At 40.9% G+C, this 18,349-nt stretch overlaps 1 protein-coding gene across 1 annotated transcript; it reads left to right on the top strand.

Moving 5' to 3' along the window:
- The first annotated feature begins 11,464 nt into the window (after nucleotides 1-11,464).
- On the top strand, nucleotides 11,465-14,457 carry LOC103097326 (urotensin-2 receptor-like). The gene has a single exon (XM_056804576.1). It carries the CDS (start codon nucleotides 12,469-12,471, stop codon nucleotides 13,540-13,542), a length of 1,074 nt encoding a protein of 357 aa, XP_056660554.1. The 5' UTR covers nucleotides 11,465-12,468; the 3' UTR covers nucleotides 13,543-14,457.
- The last annotated feature ends 3,892 nt before the right edge of the window (nucleotides 14,458-18,349 follow it).

Raw genomic sequence — 18,349 nt, 5'->3', positions numbered from 1 at the left:
TTCTACTTTAGGGAGGCACCACTGAACCTTATCCTTCGAGATCTTATGACCTCTTTTGTGCAATTCCAAAAGAAGGTGCTTGCTATCTTCCTGACATATTTCCGCATCTGTTGAAGCTAAGAGTAGGCCATCTATGTACTTGATTAATTTGCTGTTTTTAAATTTTATATTATCTGTATCTTGGCTCAAAATTTGTTCAAATAAGCTCGGGCTGTCTACGAAACCTTGTGGCAAACGACTCCGGGAGTTTTTACAGCCCTGCCAGGTGAAAGCAAAGATATGCCTCGCGTTCTCATGTATGGGTATGGAAAAGAAGGCTGAGCACAAGTCTACTACTGTAAAGAATGTAGCTGTGCTAGGAATAGAAGAAATAATAGTATTGATATTGGAAACTACGGAGTGTCTCTTTATAACGTGATTGTTCACAACCCTCAAATCCTGCACGAATCTAAAGAGGTGTTTGCCATTGGGCCCTCTTTTTGTTTTTTTTTAACGGGCAGGATGGGCGTGTTGTATTCAGATTTACAAGGGATTATTATTCCCTGTGCAATTAATAAGTTAATTACTGGGGTAATTCCCTCAATTGCCTCTTTTGAGAGGGGATACTGAGGAATGGAAGGTGGTGGGCTAGATTTAGTTTTTATCTGCACAGGAACAGCCGACTTAAGTAAGCCTACATTGGAAGAAGATGTGGCCCAAAGAGACTCCGGTATATCTTCAAGTATTGCAAAGGTGGGATGCTCTTTTTTCTCCTGACTCTCTGAGAGAATTACAGGAAGTAAATTTAAAGATTCCTCTGGTACTTCCAATGATAAAGAACCATCTGGGGAGCAAGTTATTGTGGCTCTGAGTTTGCATAGAAGGTCCCTCCCCAGCAAATTTAAAGGGGAGTCAGGCATCAAAAGGAAGGAATGTTGTACTTCTAGGAATCCTACAGACACCATTCTAGGGGGAAGTCTTTTAACTCTTTGGGGTATTCCTGATACTCCCATTACATTCTCTGAGCCAACAGAATAACATTGTAAATCAGGTGTTCTCTACCAGGAAGCTCCAGTGTCTAATAGACAATCATAATAGGTGTTACCCACCTTTAAAGTAACATGGGGTTCATTAGTATGGAGGGGATAGTGGATAAGGACAACAGGTAGTAGGACATCAGGGTCCAGAAAATCAAAGGTTGTATCCTCTGATTTCTGTGCCCCAGCCCCCCCCCCCGGACACCTTCATTGTGTTTGGGAAGTTCCTTGGGCACTCCCCTGAAAAGGGCTCCCCTGAAGGGCACCCCCCTGAAGGGCATTAGCACCTCAAGTATTTTTTGGACGAGCACCATTTTTTATATTTTGTTGTGGAGTTATTTCATTTGAGTTATCATTTTCCCAATATCCATTCCTATAGTCATCATTCCTAAAGTTGTGGTTTTCATTGTCATAATTATATTTATTTCTATAATTATCACTTCTGTAGTTGTTATTAAACTGAGTATTCCTTCCTATAATCTTGAGAAAAGCTCTACACTGTACTGTATTGTGGCCCTTCTTCCCAAAGAAGTGGCAGGTAATGGATTGATAATAAGATTTCTGGAGAGGGGCAAGTGTCGTTGGTTCATTATCATGCCCACTTTCTAATTTAGCTATCCTATCTATTACACATCTCATTTTTTCCTTAATTTCCTCCATGTCATCATTATTTTCTTCTTCCTTTTCTTTGTTTCCCTTTAAAACACATATAGCTGTTTTTTGTAATTCTTCAAGGTCCATCTCTGACCATCTTGTACATTGTGTTCTAAAATAATTCTTCATCGCTTTGCAAGAGTTATTGACAAAGATCCTTCTAACTTGTCTTAAACTATTCTCTTTAGTTAGGTCCCAATCCAGGTATCTGTCCCCAAACTCGATTATTCTATTCATGAATCTGGAGGGTGTTTCTTCCCCCTTTTGCTTAATTTTTTCAAGTTCCATCCACTTATCTGTACTGTCTGCACATTCCCTCATTGTTGTAAGGATGGCCTCGCTACAACAGTATAGTTGTAGATAATCCTCAGGATTGTTATAGTCCCATTTGGGATCCTGAGATGGCCAATGTGCTGCATTCTGCCCCCGGGTTTTGTTGACATGAGTAGTTATTTTATTTTTCTCACGTTCAGTTAAAAAAGCCTGTAGCAAATTCTCAACATCCTTGTAAGACAAATTATACTGAAAAAATATGTCTCCCATCTTTTTTGTTACTAGAAAGGGATCTTGTTCATATGTGGGGATATTTCATGTAAATTTATTTATTTCTTGGGGAGTAAATGGTATCCTGTGTCTTAAAGTTACCACATCCCCATTCCTTCCTATTTCAGGTACTTCTCTTAGAGGAAACAGGCCTCTAGTTGAATTTTGTACCTGTGGGTCAGTTTGACAAGGACAGGTTTCTCTAGGAGGACAAGATCTCCTTTGCGTTGGAATTTGGTTTTCTGTAGGAGAGGGAACATGAGAAACTGGGATTGCAGGGGAAGGGTTTTGGGGATTAAATTCAGTCAAAATTTGCACTGCACGAGAGAAGCAGTCTGTTAACTGGGCTATAGGGAAGGTTTTTTCCATCTCTATTTCAGGGAATGAAATTTCCTCATTCAAAGGTTCTGAAACAGGTCTGTTTCTGGTAGAGTGGGTGTTTGCCAATTGATCCTGTAAGAAACATTTTAGATCTTCTAATTGGACTTGCATTTTATCCTCAATTTTTTTCATTTTCGCATCTCTAAATACAGTATTGAGGAGTACAAAAATTACATTACATATTAATATAAAAATTGGCGGTATCCTGCATTCCTCAATGTCCCTAATTCTTCAACTGCCATATAAATGTCGAAGAATGTAGTATTCATTTTTCTATATATATTTTGTAATTGTTTTTCTAATGGTTTTCACAAAAAAACGTGGGGGGCAGGACAAAGCAAAAACTTTCCACAGTTTTTTTTGTTGGTTTTTTGTTGTTGGTTTTTTACTCCTAATCTAGGCAGTTGTTCCCTAAAGGAAAGGATATTTAGAAATAGCTCTCCCAGCCAGGACCTTAGGGCACTGTTGCTAGGATTAAAAAAAAAAAACAACTGTGTTCTATCTATCAGAGTCACACAGCTGGGAAGTATCTGAGGTCCAATTTGAACCTAGGACCTTCTGTCTCTAGGCCTGGCTTGCAATCTACTGAGCCACCCAGCTGCTCCTTAAGATTAAAAGGAAGAAAAAGAAAAACTACTGATTCCAATTTAACTTAAGGAGAAAAGAGAAGAGAGAAGAAGTTTTTTATACTCACTTGTTCTAGCAGCTGTGTCTTTAAGCCAAGTTAGCTGTTAAAAAGAACCGAGTGATGAGAAAGTAGAGTAAAAAGGCAAGAAAATTCAGGAAGTTTATTGAGGGAACTCGTTAGACTCCCGTGGTCAGCCACAATGTGATATGAAAATCACTTTAAAAGACTGATATATATTAATTTAAGGTCACCAAGGAATTCAACTATGTAATTCCTAAATGAAAACTCAAGTCAGCTGTCAACCTTTTTTTATGGTGTTTTAATTACAAAGAGGTGGAAGAAAAATATTAGAGGGAGAGAGAGAGAAAGGGAAAAGGGAGAGAAGGAAATAGGGCTTAAATACTCACTCTGCTTAGGCTGAGCCAAAGGCCCAAAGCCCTGGATAGCCGAGGCAAAGAAAAGAGATCAGTCCCTATCACTCATGTGACCAAAATGGAGAAACAGTCTGTGGGCTCCTCCACTCCAAGCACCAGGCTCCTACGACCTCTCTCCCTCCACCCAGGAAGTCCCGAGCACTCCTGAGCTGTCCTCTACCTCACTTCCTGTCTCTCACATGTGCCAATGGTGGCTCTAGCTTGACCTAGGACCACCCAGAGGTCTGTCCTTTTTGCATATGTCTGTTGAAGGCCATATTCTCAAATAATTAAGTCTTGAGTTTTGCTGCAGCCCTCCCTAATCTTGTTACCCTGAGTAGGGTGGAGATTGTAGTTTCTAAGACCTGATTCTGTTATTCCAAGTATCTCTATTGTTATTGATCAGGAAATAGCTAAATCCCATCTTCTAAAGAATGGTCTGAATAGGGTTGAGTAGTTTTGAAATTCACAATAGTAGGGTCTTTCCTAAAAATAATAAACAGTAGATATCTAAAACCATCAGTTAGTATCATTTGCAATGGGGATAAACTAGATTCATTCCCAATAAGATCAGGAGTGAAACAAGGATGCCCATTATCACCTCTATTATTTCACATTGTACTAGAAACACTAGCAGTAGCAATTAGAGAAGAAAAAGAAATTGAAGGCATTAAAATAGGCAAGGAGGAGACCAAGGTATCACTCTTTGCGGATGACATGATGGTCTACTTAAAGAATCCTAGAGATTCAACCAAAAAGCTAGTTGAAATAATCAACAACTTTAGCAAAGTTGCAGGATACAAAATAAACCCGCATAAGTCATCAGCATTTCTATATATTTCCAACACAGCTCAGCAGCAAAAACTAGAAAGAGAAATCCCATTCAATATCACCTTAAACAAAATAAAATACCTAGGAATCTATCTCCTGAGACAAACACAGGTTCTATATGAACACAACTACAAAACACTTTCCACACAACTAAAACTAGACTTCAGCAATTGGAAAAACATTAACTGCTCTTGGGTAGGAAGAGCCAATATAATAAAAATGACCATCCTACCCAAACTTATTTATCTAGTGCCCATAACCATTGAACTTCCAAAAAATTTTTTTACTGATTTAGAAAAAACCATAACAAAGTTCATTTGGAAGAACAAAGGATCAAGGATATACAGGGAAATAATGAAAAAAAAATACAAAGGAAGGAGGCCTTGCAGTCCCAGATCTCAAACTATATTATAAAGCAGTGGTCATCAAAAACAATTGACTTGGAATAAGTGACCTCAGCAAGTGTAAAAATGGACTTGAATCCAGGACTTCAATCCCCAGAAATCCTTCCTCCACTTCCCCAAAATGCCTTGCATTCTCACTGAATTCTCACCTGGGCCGAGAGTGAGATGGGATATTTAAACCTGGTTGTGAATAGGCTCGGCCTCTTTTGGACTTCCGTTTTGGAGCAGACGCATCTCTTTCATGATGTGAGGTTCTCTTGTCTAGGCCTCTCTGGCCTAGGCATGTGCTTTCTTATTCTGTATTTTCTTTAATCCTTAACCTTTAATAAACCTTATAAAAATATAATACTCCTTGCAGAGAGAAACTAATTTCTACCTTGCCTTCAGCTTCCCCAAAATTTAAATCTTTACCCAAGACAGTATGTGATAAACCCAAAGATCCCAGCTTTTGGGACAAAAATCCACTATTTGATAAAAACTGCTGGGAAAATTGGAAGTCAGTGTGGGAGAGATTAGGTTTGGCTCAATACCTCACACCCTACACCAAGATAAACTCAGAATGGGTGAATGACTTGAACATAAAGAAGGAAACTATAAGTAAATTAGGCAAACACAGAATAGTATACCTGTCAGACCTTTGGGAAGGGAAATATTTTAAAACCAAGCAAGACTTAGAAAGAGTCACAAAATGTAAAATAAATAATTTTGATTACATCAAATTAAAAAGATTTTGTACAAACAAAACCAGTGTAACCAAAATCAGAAGAGAAGCAACAAATTGGGAAACAATCTTCATAAAAACCTATGACAAAGGTTTAATTACTCAAATTTACAAAGAGCTAAATCAGTTGTACAAAAAATCAAGCCACCCTCCACTTGATAAATGGGCAAGAGACATGAATAGGCAGTTTTCAGATAACGAAAACAAAACTATTAATAGTTTTGATGAGAACATGAAAAAGTGTTCTAAATCTCTTATAATCAGAGAGATGCAAATCAAAACAACTCTGAGGTGTCACCTCACACCTAGCAGATTGGCTAACATGACAGCAAAGGAAAGTAATGAATGCTGGAGGGGATGTGGCAAAGTAGGGTCATTAGTTCCCTGCTGGTGGGGTTATGAACTGATCCAACCATTCTGGAGGGCAATTTGGAACTATGCCCAAAGGGCGATAAAAGACTGTCTGCCCTTTGATCCAGCCATAGCACTGTTGGTTTTTTACCCCAAAGAGATAATAATGAAAAAGCCTTGCACAAGAATATTCATAGCTGTGCTCTTTGTGGTGACCAAAAATTGGAAAATGAGGGGATGCCCTTCAATTGGAGAATGGCTGAACAAATTGTGGTATATGTTGGTGATGGAATCTATTGTGTTCAAAGGAATAATAAAGTGGAGGAATTCCATGGGGACTGGAACAACCTCCAGGAAGTAATGCAGAGCGAAAGGAGCAGAACCAGGAAAACATTGTACACAGAGACTGATACACTGTGGTACAATCGAACGTAATGGACTTTTCCATTAGTGACAATGCAATGTCCCTGAAAAATATGCAGGGATCTAGGAGAAAAAACACTATCCACAAGCAGAGGACAAACTGTGGGAGTAAAAACACCAAAGAAAAGCAACTGCTTGACTACAGGGGTTGAGGGGTCATGTCTGTGGAGATACTAAATGAATACTCTAATGCAAATACCCACAACATGACAATGGGTTCGAATTAAGAACACATGTGATACCCAGTGGACTCATTCGTTGGCTATGGGATAGGTTGGGGGGGGGGGGGAGAAAAGAAAATGATCTTTGTCTCCAATGAATAATGCTCGGAAATGACCAAATAAAGTAATGTTTAAAAAAATAAATAAATATAGATAGTGAAATTAATATGAGTCAGAGAGAGTAGTTTTAGTTTAGACCTGATTTTTCAGGCAAGAAGATTATTAGAATTAGGGTTTAGGATTAAGATTTTAAGATATATTATAAGAATTAATAGATATAAGTTTCTACTTCCTACCTCCTATTTCCTGTCTCTACCTCTCCTCATAGAATAAATAGTTTCAGTGGTGTACAAAACTGATCTACATAGATTTTATCAACCTCCACAAACAATAGTTACCCATAACAGTTTGACTATAAATATTTATCAGCCATAACAGCTATTTATTAGCTATAACACTACTAACCACATGCAGGTGTATGAAGGCTCTCCAGATATCTATCTTATTAACTTACCTAGACTTCTATTCATGTCCTTAATTTCTTTCTCATTTTTTGGTTAGATTCATCTAGTTCTTAGAGGGAGAAATTAAAATCTCCCACTATTATTATTTTATTATATATTTCCATCTGTATCTCATTTAGTTTTTCCTGTAAAAATCTGGGTGCTATAATACTTGGCATGTACAGATCCAATATTGATAATGCTTCATTATTCATAGTGACCCCACCACAACCATAATATAGATACCTTGTTCATCACTTCCAATTATATCCATTTTAGCCCCATCTCTGTCAGAGATCATGACTTCTACTCCTGCCTTCTCTGGATCAGCTGTATATTCTTACATTGTCAGGTCCTAATTTCTGTAGTGCTTTTAAAATTTTTTTTATTTAAAAATTTTAATTCATTGATATATTTTCTTTTCATATCACCTAGATTTCCCCCTCTATCCCTCATCCTTCCTATACCAGATAGCTGTCCAATATAACAAAGAATATTTTTTTAATATTAGAGCAGTAAGAAAAACTGATCAGTTCATGCAAAGAAATCTGAAAATATGTGCAATGTTTTACAAATGGAGACCTCACACTATTGCAGAAGTGGGAGGTATCTTCTTATAACTCTTCTTTTAGGCCATATTTGATCTTTATAATTTTGTAGTATTTTTATAGTCTTGTGGCTGTTCTTCCCATTTATACTGTTGTCATTATATATATATTGTTTTCATGGCTCTACTGATTTCATTCTGCATCTGTTCAGGTAAGTCTTTCCATGGTTCTCTACATTCATCATTACATCATTATGTAATATTCTATTCCACTTATATACCACAATTTGTTTAGTTATTCCCTGATCAAAAGACATTTACTTTGTTTCCAATTATTTCCTACTTCAAAAAGTATTGCTATAAATATTTTGGTATATATAGGACTTTCTTTTTATCAGTAATCTACCTCCTTTGGGTATTATACCTTGTATTGGAATCTCTGGGTAAAATGTAATATCTTTAGGGGGAAAAATTGTTCCCTTCCTGCCTTGTTATTCTAGCTCCTACTCCAGTTGTACTAGGAATTTATTATTTGTTGAGTTATTAGCCGAATGCTTACAAAGTTCTCTTATGATAAAAAATTATCCTGATCAAAATTATATTTAAAATGAATTTACCAAGTGTATTTTATTAATTGCCTTTAATCACAAAAAAATAATATAAGATCTATATAAAAATAACACAATATTTTGCTTTTGAAACATTTGTGAGCATCAGCTTATATTAATATGGAAAGGTATCTGTTTAGAAAATTATTTTTTTTAAACTTTTACCATTTGTCTTAGAATCAATACTGTATACTGGTTCCAAGGCAGAAGAGTGGTAAGGGCTAGACAGTGGGGGTTAAGTGACTTGCCCAGAGTCACACAACTAGGAAGCATCTGAGGCCAAATTTACCCAAGTCTGGATCTGGCTCTCAATCCACAGCTTTCTCTTCTTTATAAAATTATAAAACATTATTTTTCTGGATTTGGAATTTGGGAATATGAGTTCAAATTTGAATTCTGAACTTTAGTATTTTTGTGTAAATCATTGAACTCTTCTGAAGCTGTCATCTCATTCATAAAATGAGAACAAGAATCCATACTGTCACTATTTTCTTTATAGGAAAGCATCTTTCTACATTTTTCTATAGCCTTAAGGTGCTATAGAAATAATAGAAATGTAAACTGTACCATTCCTCAATCTAAGAAGAAGAATCTAGGTTTAATATAGAAAATCTTTGTCTTAGCAAGACCCATTTGAACGTGAGCTCCTTGATGCCAGGAACTTCATTTTTGGCTATTCCCTCCCCTAGACCTCAGGCCAGTGTTTCTTATTTAATAAATACTTTTTGACCAACTGACTAACGTGTTCAACCAGATTGGGGTAGGGTGGGGTGGGGAACAGAGCCCAGGGACCATGGCAGAACTGTTACTTTATAATCCAGGGGAGGAGATTCAAGGCAGCAATCTGGATCAGGTGCCAGTAGTCCCATGGCAAGGAATAGCCCTGAAAGGGACCCTATATAGTATTTAAGTGCTGTCCCTTCCCAGAATGCTTATCAATGTCCTCTTCTCTCAAGGAAAAAGTGACTCAGAAAGTGGTTTTAGAGAAAGCAGTAGAGACAAAACTGAGAAATTAAAGACCTTATTTAATGTATCAAGAACCACCTAGTCTTCCTACTCTTCCCAGAAGTTTCAGCCTGGAGCACACATTGTTATTAGCCAAAGGATAACTATGACTTTCAAGGTTTCTTTTCATAAGGGAATGCTTTCTTTGCCTCACATTGTTTCCACTTGCAATTCTATTCTTCAGACCAAGGCCATGAGATCAAAGGGATAGGATGGGCAAGAGGTCCCAGGATATCTGGACACAAGTTCTTAATCAGGGAGACCACTCACTGGTGGCAGGTATTTCCCTGAAAGCCTTAATTTTCCTCTATAAGAGGCAAGTGATGTCTGTGAAAATAAAGGGATCAAGGGGCAGTAGATATAGTGCCAGGCCTGGAATTGGGCAGACCTGGGTTTGAATCTGTCCTCAAGACACTTCCTAGCTGTGTGACCTTGAACAAGTCACCTTCTACCTTAAACTAAGAAAGAAGGTAAGGGTTTTGAGAAAAGGATCATGGGGGAAATTGGCATTTTCCATCCACCCTGAAGTTGGATCTACTTGGGAATGGAAATAAAATGAAAAAAAAAAAACAAACCCAGGGGAAAGGAATGTGATCCCATGGGTCCTAGAACTCAAGTGATATTCCGGAACATTCACTATTTTATCTCTAGACCCATGTAATGCTAGAGCTATAAAACAGCTACAACATCTTACCCGATTACTTTGATTAATCATTTCATCTTATCCTTGCAAAGTACCTTTCATGAGGGAAGGCAGGATGTTGTGCTGAAAGAAAGGTCTGCTAGATTTGAAGTCAGAGTTCAAATCTGGGCTCTGCCATTTACTCTCAGTGGGACATTGGGAAGCCCATTTCTGGTGCTTCTTTTCCCCCATTTATACAATGAAGGTGTCCTTCAATGCTAAGTCTCTGGTTCTATGGTCCTGTTTGGACATCTCTGAGCACCTTGAATATTAAGGAGAGTCCTGGTGTTTATATCTGAAGATGCTACCATCAGACCACCTCAGGGAGAGTCAGATGCTGATATTCTTGCTGGTGAAATGCCAAGCTAGGGCACAGTGACATGTTCCAGTTACTCATTCCACTGTTTATATCCTCCCTAGCCTCCAGCCTCCTCTGCAGCTTGGAAGCCAAACCTTTCTTCTGCCGTTCTGATTTTTCACCAGCCTCTTAAGAGCGAGAGGGGAAGAAGAGACAGGGATGGAGTGATTTTCCAGAGTGGAGAACTAATAACATTTGCCCTGAATCTCCACGCATACCTCAGGCTCATCCAGATGTTATTTCCATTTCTAGAGGTAGCCAAAAAGAACAGGGAATGAAGTCAAAATATACCGTCCCAAAGCACAGGGGTCAATCAGGGGGGAAAATTCACCCTTTAGGCTCCAGCTACGTTTGTCTGTCCAGGTGTGACGGAAAGGAGGCTGCTGACAGGTCCCAGTCACCCAGGGACAAAGCGCTAATATTGTTTAGCCGATGATGTCTCTCCTCCAATTTCTTAAACATACACACACACACACACACACACACACACACACACACACACACACACACACCTCTTACCTTTTGTCTTAGATACTGTGTATTGGTTCCAAGGCAGAAGGACTGAGGGCTGAGCAAAGGGGGTTAAGCGACTTTCCCAAGGTCACACAGCTAGGAAGTATTTGAGGTCAAATTTGAACTCAGGACCTCCCATCTCTAGACCAGGATCTTACTCCACTGAGCCACCTAGCTGTCCCCTTCTTGTCCATTTTCTAATAGGTATGAGAGTATGAGAAGCCCTAGATCAGAGTGGGTGTGTATATAGTGGGTGCTAGAGGAAGAACAGTGTGTGTGTGTGTGTGTGTGTGTGTGTGTGTGTGTGTGTGTGTGTGTGTGTGATGAGTCTTAGAGGAAGAATGAACTGACTAACTGTTGCCAGAGGGACTGCTAGCTATCTTTCCCCTCCCCTCCCCTCCCCTCCCCTCCCCTGAGAAATGAGGGGATTGACTGTGGGATTGAAAGAGCAGCCCCTACCTAGTCAGTCTCTGGCTAGAGGCTAGTCACTACCCAATGATTAGCCTGTCTCTTTAGAGGCAGGCAGAGCTAGCTGCCTCTGGCTACACTTGGCAAGGCTCTCGCCTAGCCTACTGGGCTGCTTCTGCTTACTTCATCCCAAGGTTTGCCCCTTTGCTGGCAATTGGAGATTCCCCTCCCATCTGGGTGGAGAGAGAAGTAGCTTATTTGCCTGGTGCTGGAGAAGAAGTCACTTCTCCAGGCTCTTCAGTGGGTGATAAAATGGGGAATGTAGCTTGTGACTGACTGGCTGGGAAGACGAGGGTGCTCTGCTTTTCCTCAGCTCCAGCCCAGCCCGGACATTAGAGGCAGGCAGGGCTCTTGCAGTTTTTATGCTCCTAGTCACCTGCCAAGGACTCTTCCCTCCATGGAACCAGAGCGGATCCCTGGCACACAGCGGGCTGCAGAAGGGACTAAATTGAACTGTCTGTCGGGGATCTGTTTGGGGAAGAAAGGCTGCTAGCTCTTCCACCCTGAGGCCCCATCCCATCCCAGCTCCCCCAGACAGGAAGAGCGTGTCCTCCCTGGATAGCCTCTCTCCACTTCATTTCATGGTAAGAGCTGATCCAGTTCTCTTTCTCTCTCTGCCTTAAATGGGGTTTGGGTGCCAGAGGAGCCATGGTGGGGTGAGAGCTGCCACATGCCTTAGGAAACACTGAATGCTTTCCGGTGGAGGTGAGAAGCTTGGTGGGCGAGCTACGCCCACAGCACCCAGGGCTGCCTGTTCTCTGCACTCTCCCCACTCGAGCCTGACAATTCCCTGACATGGGCCATTCCAAGGGAGACTGCTGCAGGTCTACCAGGATCCTTCTAACCTCCTTCTAACCATTCAGCTGACAGGCTCGGGGCTGCCCATATCCTGGGATTGATTCCTACCCTGACAGAAAGTAAATAAGAAGCATCTGGATAAAAACAGACCTTGGCCTCTATCAGATTTAGCTCAGGATGGCCTGAGATGTGGGGACTTGCCTTCGTTCTTCTGTCAGTCTCTGGTGGATTCCTGAACTGTACTCTTCTGGGCTCCTTGTGTACCCCCTGACGACCATCTTGCCTGCCTTGGGTCCTGGCTCACCATCAGCTCTAATCTTTGTTTCCGGGTACCTCATCCCCCTTACCTGATCCTGACCCTGCTCTCCTGTTGTCCATGAGTGTGGTGTGATACTGTGACATGGAGCTGGGCCATTTCCCAAATGTTACCACTAATGCCACCTTCGAAGGACCGGGGGAGAGCAATGGCGTCTTTATCACTTTCTTCTTGGGAGGCGTCCTGGCCTTGATTTGTCTGGTGGGCACCATAGGCAACATCTACACGCTGGTGGTCATAAACTCTTCCATGAAACTCGGAGGCTCCATGTATATCTACATTGTTAACCTGGCCCTGGCAGACCTCCTGTATCTATCCACCATCCCCTTTGTGGTCTGCACATATTTTGCCAGGGATTGGTACTTTGGGGACATCGGCTGTAGGACCCTGTTCAGTCTAGACTTCCTCACCATGCATGCCAGTATCTTCATCCTCACTGTCATGAGCACTGAGAGGTATCTGGCTGTGGTAAAGCCTTTGGACACCATCAGCCGGTCTAGGCACTACCGAAGATTGGTCACTGGCATTGTGTGGCTCGTGTCCTTCCTCCTGGCCCTGCCTACCATGATCCTCATAGACCTTCGCACAAGCCATCGAGATGGGGTGACCAAGCACATATGTCACCCAACCTGGCAGCTGGAGGCCTATAAGGTCTACCTCACCATCCTCTTTCACACCTGCATCCTAGCCCCTGGCCTGGCCATCTGCTACCTGTATGGCAGGCTGGCCAGGACCTACTGGCAGTCCCAGACAACTGTTGTCTTTTCTGCAGAGAGAACCAAGAGGTGCCCCCGGGAAAAGGTCCTTTACATGATCTTCAGCATCGTCCTCACATACTGGATTTGCTTCATCCCCTTTTGGCTTTGGCAACTGCTAAGCATCTACGACCAGCAGCCTGGTAGTCGTGCTGGCAATACCGGGGTCTATATCAACTTCCTTGTCACTTGCCTGGCCTATGGGAACAGCTGTATCAACCCCTTCCTCTATACTCTACTATCCAATAACTACAAGGAATATCTCCAGAGCCACCAGAAGGGTGATATCTGTTTGTCCAAGCTCAGGAGCAAGAGGTCTCAGCTGTCTGGGAGCCTCGGGCAAACGGAGACCATGGCCATTGTCCAGAACAAGGGAGTGCTCTGCCAGGCCAGCTCTGTATGAGAGAGAGAGTTATTTCATAAGAAGGGACTTCAGGACATTAGAAAAGCAAAAACAAAAAACACCTTGTCTCAGACCTCGCCAACCTAGTTGGGAAGACAGTCGCACAATGGAAAGAATACTGGTGTAGAAAACAGGAAACTAACTCTTACTTGGACACTCTCTAGGTGACCTAGGACAAGTCATCTACCATCTCTGGACATCATTTCCTTTATAAGTAAAACAAGAGTGTTGGACCAAATGAACCCCAAGCCTCTTCCAGCCCTAACATTTTGCAACCATGTGAAAAGGGTCATATACTATATTACATTGCTGAGATTTATCTTGTTTTAAGTGCACATCAATAATATAAGAAGTCGGTTCTTTTACATCCTGGAGATGAACCACACTAGAACAATTTGCCCAACTGAATGGCCACAAGAATGTCCCATCCTTCTCTCTCTCCTTTCTCCTTTCCATGGACTTGCTGGTGCTGGGGAGACCCTATCCGGAGGGACCAGTCCAAAGTGAAGTCAAGGTGGCAGGGCTGGCTGGGAGGATGGTGGAAGAAGAAGGGATGGGTATCCCAGGCTCTTCCTTCCCACTATTACTTCCATTGGTGGCCTCTTCAAGCAGTGTCACCAGTTCTCTTTACCCCATAACCCCTCCTTCCCATACCCACTGTGGAGAATCTGTTCTTGCCCTAGCACCCCTGAGTTAGTGCCTTGGACACTCTGAATATATTTTCTTCAAAAATACAGCGGATTAGACAAAATAAAATACCTAGGAATCTATCTCCCAAGACAAACACAGGAACTTAGACAAAATAAAATACCTAGGAATCTATCTCCCAAGACAAACACAGGAACTATATGAACACAACTACAAAACACTCGCCACACAACTAAAACTAGACTTGAACAATTGGAAAAACATTAACTGCTCATGGATAGGACGAGCCAATATAATAAAAATGACCATCCTACCCAAACTTATTTATCTATTTAGTGCCATACCCATTGAACTACCAAAATACTTCTTCACTGATTTAGAAAAAACCATAACAAAGTTCATTTGGAAGAACAAAAGATCAAGGATATCCAGGGAATTAATGAAAAAAAACACATATGATGGGGGCCTTGCAGTCCCTGACCTAAAACTATATTACAAAGCAGCAGTCATCAAAACAATTTGGTACTGGCTAAGAAACAGAAAGGAAGATCAGTGGAATAGACTGGGGGAAAACGACCTCAGCAAGACAGTATACGATAAACCCAAAGATCCCAGCTTTTGGGACAAAAATCCACTATTCGATAAAAACTGCTGGGAAAATTGGAAGACAGTGTGGGAGAGACTAGGAATAGATCAACACCTCACACCCTACACCAAGATAAATTCAAAATGGGTGAGTGACTTAAACATAAAGAAGGAAACCATAAGTAAATTGGGTAAACACAGAATAGTATACATGTCAGACCTTTGGGAGGGGAAAGGCTTTAAAACCAAGCAAGATATAGAAAGAATCACAAAATGTAAAATAAATAATTTTGACTACATCAAACTAAAAAGCTTTTGTACAAACAAAACCAATATAACTAAAATCAGAAGGGAAACAACAAATTGGGAAAAAATCTTCATAGAAACCTCTGACAAAGGTTTAATTACTCATATTTATAATGAGCTAAATCAATTGTACAAAAAATCAAGCCATTCTCCAATTGATAAATGGGCAAGGGAAATGGATAGGCAGTTCTCAGATAAAGAAATCAAAACTATTAACAAGCACATGAAGAAGTGTTCTACATCTCTTATAATCAGAGAGATGCAAATCAAAACAACTCTGAGGTATCACCTCACTCCTAGCAGATTGGCTAGCATGACAGCTATGGAAAGTAATGAATGCTGGAGGGGATGTGGCAAAGTGGCGACACTAATTCATTGCTGGTGGAGTTGTGAACTGATCCAACCATTTTGGAGGGTAATTTGGAACTATGCCCAAAGGGCGACAAAAGAATATCTACCCTTTGACCCAGCCATAGCACTGCTGGGTCTGTACCCCAAAGAGATAATGGACACAAAGACTTGTACAAAAATATTCATAGCTGCGCTCTTTGTGGTGGCCCAAAACTGGAAAACGAGGGGATGCCCATCAATTGGGGAATGGCTGAACAAACTGTGGTATATGTTGGTGATGGAATACTATTGTGCTCAAAGGAATAATAAAGTGGAGAAGTTCCATGGAGACTGGAACAACCTCCAGGAAGTGATGCAGAGCGAGAGGAGCAGAACCAGGAGAACATTGTACACAGAGACTAATACACTGTGGTATCATCGAACGTAATGGACTTCTCCATTAGGGGCGGTGTAATGTCCCTGAACAACTTTCAGGGATCCAGGAGAAAAAAAACACTATTCATAAGCAAAGGATAAACTATGGGAGTGGAAACACCGAGAAAAAGCAACTGCCTGAATACAGAGGTTGAGGGGACATGACAGAGGATAGACTTTAAATGAACACTCTAATGCAAATACTATCAACAAAGCAATGGGTTCAAATCAAGAAAACATCTAATGCCCAGTGGACTTACGCGTCGGCTATGGGGGGTGGGGGGGAGGAAAAGAAAATGATCTATGTCTGTAACGAATAATGCTTGGAAATGATCAAATAAAATATATTTAAAAAAAAAAAAATACAGCGGAATATGACTGTTCTTTGTGAACCAAGCCCATCCATCTCCTTTTCACTCATATGGATGCTATTAGGTTTTATGCCTTCACTATCTCTTGCTTGGACTCCTGTCTGGTCTCCCTACTTCTATCTAATGCTTCTTGATCGATATTCCAGGTACCTGCCAGAATCATCTCCTTAATTTATAGCTCAGACCATATCACTCTCTTGCTCAGAAACATTCAGTGGCAAGCCTAACATTCAAGTTTCTGCCTTGCTTGCATAGTTGTCTGCAAGTCGTCTATGTCATTAGACTGTGAGCTCCTGGAGAGCAGGGATTGTTTTTTGCCTTTCTTTATATTCCCAGCCCAATTTACCTTTTAGTCCGGCAGCATGTAGCAAGCACTTAATAAATGTTAATCAACTAACTGACCCGTCTTCCACAATCTGGCTCCATTCTATTTTTTTCTAGATTTCTTTTAAATACTGTTCTTAATACACAGCTGCTACTGATCTCATTTGACTATGGCTGGCTGTGCTTCTGTGTATTTGTATAAGGTATCCCCTCTTGAAATCTTTCTCTGTCAGAGCAGCCAGTGGATTAGAGTGCCAGGCCTGAAGAGGGGAGGAGCTGACTTTAAATCTGGCCTTAGGCTAGCTATTTGACCCTGGGCAAATCACTTAATCTCAATTGCCTAGCTCTTGCTACTCTTCTTGTTTAGAATTGATACTAAGAGAAAAAGTAAAGGTTTTTTAAGGAAGGAAGGAAGGAAGGAAGGAAGGAAGGAAGGAAGGAAGGAAGGAAAGAGCAGAAGGAAGGAGGGAAAATAAAGAGAAGAAAAAAAGAGAAAAGAAAAAAGAGAGTGGGAGGAAGGAAGAAATAAAAAGAAAAAAGAAGGAAGGAAAGAAAAAGAAAGGAAGGAAGGAAAGAATGAAAGCAAGAGAAAGAAAGAAACAAAGAGAAAGGAAGAAAGAAAGCAAGGAAGGAGGAAAAAGGAAGAAGGGAATGAAGTAAAGAATGAAAGAGAGAGAAGGAAAGAAAGAAGGAAGGAAGGAAGGAAGGAAGGAAGGAAGGAAGGAAGGAAGGAAGGAAGGAAGGAAGGAAGGAAGGAAGGAAGGAAGGAAGGAAGGAAAGGAAACAAGGAAAGAAATATTGAGAGAAATCTTTCTTCTAGGTGTAGCCCAGGTATCAAGACCTTTGAGATCTTTTCTATTCCCTGCCTGATCCCTCCACCAGACTTAAAAGGGATTTTTCTGTACTCAGATTTTCTTAGAGCACTGTGTTATCATGCTTCTTTGTATACAGTTCATACCTCCCTATTAGACTGTAAGGTCTGCAAGGGTAAAAAAAAAATAAACCATTTTCCTCCTTCATCTAGCACAGTGTCTTACATTTCATAGATTAAACATACATTTTTATTAGATTGTTTGGTCAAATCACCTTTTATTTCCATTTGACACTATGTGACAAGTTTAAGTGGGGGAAAGAGTAGTAGTGGATTTGGGGGGGGGATGCATAGATTCTTAGCACTTATGCTAGGTCTGTCTGGGAGAAGTGGGGAATTCAAAAATATATCTTGGAGGAGGTGAGGTGGTATTCAATCTGGAGCCAGAGAGACTGGCTCCACCTTGAATGCTTATAGTCTTTGTGACCTTGGGCAAGTCATTGAGTCTCCTTGTGCCTCGGTTTCCTCATCTGGAAAACAAAAAAAGCTGTGCTAGATAACCTCAGAGGTGCCTTCTAGCTAGAGATCCAGGATCCTATATCAGATTCAATCTCCATCTCCTAGAAGTTTATGACCAAGCTAGGGAAATGACATATCCATACAAGCATAGCAACCACATTAATTCTTCCAGTTATTTTCAGGAGACAGAAGGGGAGGAAGTTATGCTTAATTGGCAGCTGTAGCCAGAGCCCTGTCTAGGAGATTCAGGGAGACTCTGGCTGGGGGGGTGGGGGGGTGGCGGCAATGTTTATAGAGGTAAATCAGTTTACTGTGACAATCTAGGGCAACAGAAAATAGAAAAGAAGTTTGTGTGTATGTGTGTGTGTGTGTGTGTGTGTGTGTAAGATGGAAAGCATGGTCCTGACTTCTTTACCTTGGTGATAGAAGTGGGAATTTGATGAAATGATTACATAATAATAATAATAATAATTAACAT

This window comes from Monodelphis domestica, chromosome 7 (assembly GCF_027887165.1).
Source record: "Monodelphis domestica isolate mMonDom1 chromosome 7, mMonDom1.pri, whole genome shotgun sequence".
Classification (NCBI taxonomy): Eukaryota; Metazoa; Chordata; class Mammalia; order Didelphimorphia; family Didelphidae; genus Monodelphis; species Monodelphis domestica.
Note: the sequence above shows the minus strand (reverse complement) of the source record. Positions and strands in the feature narration are given on the sequence as shown.

Excerpts from the sequence above, each read along its gene's own strand:
- LOC103097326 (XM_056804576.1), top strand. The coding sequence starts at position 12,469 with ATGGAGCTGGGCCATTTCCCAAATGTTACCACTAATGCCACCTTCGAA.